At 26.8% G+C, this 6,000-nt stretch overlaps 1 protein-coding gene across 1 annotated transcript; it reads right to left on the bottom strand.

Moving 5' to 3' along the window:
• Positions 1 to 1,658: 1,658 nt before the first annotated feature.
• LOC107915981 (histidine-containing phosphotransfer protein 4) lies at positions 1,659 to 2,903 on the bottom strand. The gene is made up of 6 exons (XM_016845151.2): positions 2,756 to 2,903; positions 2,525 to 2,655; positions 2,374 to 2,442; positions 2,179 to 2,250; positions 2,017 to 2,089; positions 1,659 to 1,929 (listed from the first exon to the last, which is right to left on the bottom strand). The coding sequence occupies exons 1-6, from the start codon at positions 2,813 to 2,815 to the stop codon at positions 1,882 to 1,884; spliced, it is 453 nt and encodes a 150-aa protein (XP_016700640.2). The 5' UTR covers positions 2,816 to 2,903; the 3' UTR covers positions 1,659 to 1,881.
• Positions 2,904 to 6,000: the final 3,097 nt, after the last annotated feature.

The raw sequence follows: 6,000 nt of genomic DNA on the forward strand, positions 1-6,000 counted from the left end.
ATTTCCTCCTAACTTTTCAAATTTTAAAATGCCAGTCAAGGGTGAAGGCAGAAAACCTTTTTAGGGAGGCCTAAATTAAATTTTAATTTTTACGATAGTAAAAATATAATTTCACTATTTGAGTAGCCTATATCTTTATATTTTTAAAGGATTAAATCAATTTTTTATCATTTGTAGGGGGCAAAGTATAATTTTACCTTTACTAATTTAAAATTTTTAAAAAAAATTTAAAGGGTCTAAATGGAATATTTTCCATATTAGGGGTGAGCCAGCCCTCCTAGATACGTCCCTGATGTCAGTCATCATCAAATGATAATTATTAAATTTATTAAGTTCTATTTCCAAAATATGATACGATAAACATATTATCATATGTGTAATACCATATCAGATTGTTATTTTTCTACATATTACTCACTAAAAACCAGTTAATGGATTAACAAATGTCATTTGCATCAAGACTGAATTCTAAAATTCAAAAATTATAAGGACTTAGAATGATCCAATTGGATTATATGGACTAAAACCACAATTGTATGACAGTACATTACTAATAATTGAATTTAACCAAATAGATTTAATTGCTATTGTTTGGGTTAGGGATTAAAATTTTAAATTTGGAAAAGTAAAGGGACTAAAAGTGATCAAATTAAAGTATAAAAACTAAATTTATAACTTTAACAAAGCACAGGGGCTAATAGATAAATTTAACCAAAAACTAAAAGCAATCTTCATATTCCAAGTATTCGAAATGATCTGTTTGTGCATGACATACTGATATTGTACTGATGATGAGAGAGATTCACGCTTGAAGTTTTGGGTACGCAGAAATGATGTCACGCTTACGTTGGTGTGATACTAATTGAGTGTAATTTTTTTTAAAATAAAAGAATAATTTCTATTCTATTAGTAGTCTAAATTTTAAAATTCAATTATTTCAATTAACACGGATGTTATTACAATAATTTAAAAATTACCCTTTATTTTAAGAGTTTGAGGTCTTAATTTGTAAAAAAAAAAAGTTAAATAAGCGAAATAAATGAAACATTCTTAAAAATTATTGAATCTTGGAGTTAAATTTTTATTTAACTTTCTTATACAATTAAAATAAAATATATAATAATTTGATTTGGGATCCGACTCACATATTTGTAGTTTAAGTAACGTAAAACACTTCATTTGAAAAGGGATTCTTACTATGTTTCCTGCAGTAGAAGACTAAGCGCTTCAATCTTGAACTATGTTGATACAAGCTCAATTCCTTATATGAATTTCAAGACAGTTAGGTAAGCTTTTTAAAATATTATTATTATTTAAATATAAAAGAAAAAGGAACTTCACTTTTTAAAAAGTTCTGATCTTTCTACGGAACATCTAGGTGAGCTTATGAATAGTGTTATTACTATAAGGGAAATTATCGGCATGTTCTTATAAAGTTGGTTGTGTTTAAACAAAAAAAAATTACCATATTTACTGAACCTAGACAGGAATGATGGGTTCATCATAGATCTATTTAAAGTTAAGTTCATCACAGATCTATTTAAAGTTAACATATCATACTGTTTTGGCATGATCATGTGTAATGTGAATAAAATTGAATTGATAATTTCAGTTAAAATGGATACCAAAGTACCGATAGTAATTGATTGGTACAACGATGAGACAAAAGCATTCCATTGAAGAAGCTCACTCCAATACATAGCTTACAAGCAAACTCTAAGAGGCCTACAACGCTAAGGAGGTGAATATTGGGATACAAACAGATGACAAATTCACCAACCCCAATAACATACATACATATACATACATGTATGTATATATTTCTTACCATATTAATGCAGTTACTTAATTCTGCATGGATCATATATCTCCAGCTCTTTCTTATTTGGGGCGACTTGCGGTCTCCACCGGCCCAGCTTGTCTTGCCAGCTGAATATCCACATAAATTATATAAACATTAGCAGGATAGGTGCAAAAAACAGACAGAGAAACAAAATAAATTAATAACCAAAGAACCTGAAAATAAGCTCCAAGCTTCTTTCTCAATGTTGCATATTCTTTCTTCAGTTGTTGGAAACTCCTCATGCATCTGAAAATTGCAATCATGCAAATCAAAATTTTGGTTTTAAGCTCTGGGTTTTGTTGATAAGAAATGAAAGGGGGGAATAAGGGATTTACCCTTCTCCATTTCCAGACTTGCAATATTCCCTAAACAGTGTGCTCTCAGCTTTCACCTTCTTGGCTCCAATGCTGCAAACCAATGAGAAACAATGAAACCAAATATATATAATTGGTTGCTTTAAATCCAACATGCATTGATAGAATATACTAGATGATGTTATAAAAGATTGTGACCCTTTTCCTATATCTTACCTTGAACTGCTTCCTTTGAACTGATGCATATAGGCATCCAATTTTCTAAAATCAAAAGGCTTCCTCTCCCTGAGCAACAGCAACACAAAGAAGAGAATATATCATTTTGTCTTAGATTAATATAACTCAAGTAGTGGAAAATTGAACTTACAGTGCCTGTTCTATATTAAGGATTATTCTGGCTGAATCACGGTAGTATAAGGTGACAACTTCTTCTACGAAATTGGGGTTGGCATCATCTTGGAGTTCCTCCAACTGCACGAATTGTTCATCAACATGTCCCTGCAAATGTAATCATCTTATGACACTAGTTAGCATTAATGAACGTAGTAATAAAACTTTGAACTAGGAGTCGCATGCTTTGGTTATTTGGGAAACAAACCTGATCAAACAGGGATTGCCTCATGATTGCAAGCTGCCTACGCATGGGGTTTCTCTCCATTTGAACAAAGAATGCTTGCTAGAGGGACGCAAATGAAAATAAAAAAATAAAACTAATTAGAGGTGATGGTGCAATGGAAAGGAAAGGACCAAGAGGGGGTTTATATAGTGGAGAAATCCTAGCCAAAAAAAAAAAGAAAGAAGTGGACGTCAAATGGTTTTGAAAGAGCTAGAAAATGGAGATTATACCAACTTTGCAGTGTTGGATTTCATTATGATTGGGGCTGGGATTCGGATTCTGTTTCTAAATGGAAAATATCTGATTTGTTTGTCGGGTTTATTTATTTAGTTATTTGTGTAAAATCAATTTGTTAAAAATTAAATTAATGGTTTCAGCAGATTCTATAATTCTAACACATGACATGGGCTTTCACTTTCGCCTTTATTCACTTAATTACTCATTGATTCTATGATATACTTAAATTACTCACACTGAAGATGTATAATATGGAAATTTATGCCACTAACTCTTTATTAATGCTCTATTTTAGTATGAGATTTGCTAAATTAATTATTTATTTATAAATAAGACTTACGATAAGATTGAGTGAATTTTTGGTTAATTACATTTCCTTTTTCTCTATATAATATTCACATGATTTAAAATACCATATATGATGTCTACTCATTTTGATGGGATGTGAATTAACCATTCACTTACTTTATTCATATAATTTTATTATTGTAACTTATTTTTAGGCTCATAATTTGGCATCTTTTTCTCTCTAAAAGATATGTTTTTTTTTAAAAAATTTATGCTTCCTGTCTCTTTATTTACGTGCATTTGAAATATAGTTTTTCCATTTGTTTAATTTTAATATTTTAAAATTTAATTTCACTTATTTACATCATTAAAAGTTTTTAATTTTATTTTTTAACATCACATTTTGAAATTAAAAAAATTTTAATTAATAGTTATGTAATAAAAAAATTTCATTATAATAGACTTGAATTTAATATAATAAATTTTATATTTTTAAATTTAAAAAATAAAAAGACTAAATGTAAAAAAAATTATAAAAACTTAAAGCATGTTGATTATTTCTTCATTTCAAGTTTCAGTTTACTTTACAGTTTTGCACATGAAAAACGATGATATATATATATATATAAACTATAATTAGAATTTACCATTAATATTTAAAATATAATGGAAGTCAATTAAAATAGATCTAGAAAAGATTTATACATAATAAGATTTAGGTTAGAATAGATTTAAATACTTACACAAGATTTATGCAAAATGAAAGTCGGTCCCAAGACCTTAGGCTTCTTTCACCTAAGGCATCAAGGTCCTGACACCTCAACCTTTGTCAATATGCCAAGATTTCATTGGCAACATTTTTATATCATATAGAAGTAAATCATTTTTAATGATTTATTTGAAAATATTTAATAAAATCATTAAATGCAATCCAACTATTTTGTTATATAATTCTTACAGCTAGTTATTTATAACTTTTTTAAATTCTTAAATCAAATAATAATATATATATATTTAAAAATAATATTTAAATATTTGAACTCACGTTTTTCTTATTGTTGACACAACAATAGTACTAATTAAAGTAACCATCATTCTTATATCATAATTTTTAAGATGAGTATTATTAATCTTCTTTTAAAGTTACAACTATATCAATAATTTCAATTAAAATCAATAATTATAAGTATTAAATTTAATAATTATACTTAACTTTTAACTAACTACTAAGAATCAATCTCTGAGAGAATCCACACATGAATTACATAATTTGAGATAACCTGAGACTCAAACTTAAACACTTAAATTCATATTATATCATTATATTATTTTATTAAAGACATGAAAAAGATAAAAGAAAAAAAAAATCGTTGTAATAATATTTGTCAGATTGTAAGAGTAAATATATTAATAATGTTTCAACTAAGTTGATACTCGATTAACTCAAAACAATAATCTAATTAAAAGCTTAATATAAACATAGATATATTATATAAGTATAAAATTTACTTGTTTTAATTATTATAACAATAACCTCATCTTACTTGTTTTAATTAAAAAACAAAAACAATATTGGTAGAAACGGAAAGACGGCAAGGCAGCGTAATAAACCCAAAAGTGAAGAGACATTGTTCGATTCTATCAAAGATCTGAGGTGTAAGTAAAATCATTTTTTCCAAAAAATAAAATTGTACGGACAATCTATTTTATAGAAATCTTAAATTCTCTAATTATTCAGACCTAAATAAATTAAGAAGTAGGAGAAGTTGTATCTTTTTTCCTTTATGAACAGATTTAATTAATATAAATGATACCTACAATAAAAAATGCTTTTTTTTTAAACTTTATAAACCAGGGATGATTTACAAATTAGCCACCAAATCAAATGATTAGTAAAATTGAAACACAATTAAGTGTCCTATCCTATGCCTATGATCCATAGCTTGGAATCTTAAATAGATCCAAACAGGAAACATTGATTTGATATGGATACTGCTCATTGCTACCATTCCATGTACCGTTTTCAAAATTGATTTTTTTTTTTTTTTTGGAAGCTTAGATACTCCACTGCAAAAGTCTGCCATCCTCTTGTCCTCTTCCTCCTTTCACAACTTTCAAGCCTTACGTGAGGCATCACTAATTTATAATCTCTCTTCTTTATTTTAACATTAATTACTAAATTTTAATTTTAGGTTTTTATTTTAATTATATATAATGGATTATATTTTAATTTCCATCTTTATACTATACTAAAATATTTTTTATATATACTACTTATATAAAAAAAAATCCTAAGACCTTTCTTCTTTTAACACATGTCCTTCTTCTCTCTCTCTCTCTCTCTCTCTCTCGGTTAACAATAATGGTTAAGTTTCAATTTTAATCTTTTAAATTTTTTAATTACATAAAAATGATTAATATTTAATTTTGATTTCTCTACTATGCTTAAATTTGAGATTTGATTTTTATATTTTTAATTTTTTACATAAGTTGATATATCAATGTTTATAATGCCATTACTTAATCTAAATATTTTAAAATAATTAAAATGGTGATATAGATTTAAAGAATGGTTAACATCATTAAAATTTTTGTTAAATTCAAGTTCATTATAATGACATTTCTTGTGACATGATTATCCAATGAGTACTTTTTTAAAATTTTAGATTATTTTACTAACAAATTTAATAGAAAATTTCAAC

The sequence above is a fragment of the Gossypium hirsutum genome, chromosome A10, assembly GCF_007990345.1.
Source record: "Gossypium hirsutum isolate 1008001.06 chromosome A10, Gossypium_hirsutum_v2.1, whole genome shotgun sequence".
Classification (NCBI taxonomy): Eukaryota; Viridiplantae; Streptophyta; class Magnoliopsida; order Malvales; family Malvaceae; genus Gossypium; species Gossypium hirsutum.

Bases quoted from the DNA above. Each gene is read 5' to 3' on its own strand.
- LOC107915981 (XM_016845151.2), bottom strand. From the start codon at position 2,815: ATGGAGAGAAACCCCATGCGTAGGCAGCTTGCAATCATGAGGCAATCC. The intron at 2,251-2,373 runs GTAAGATATAGG...ATTGGTTTGCAG, and splicing joins TTCAAAGGAAGCAGTTCAAG to CATTGGAGCCAAGAAGGTGA. The intron at 2,090-2,178 runs GTAAATCCCTTA...TGCAATTTTCAG, and splicing joins AAGTCTGGAAATGGAGAAGG to ATGCATGAGGAGTTTCCAAC.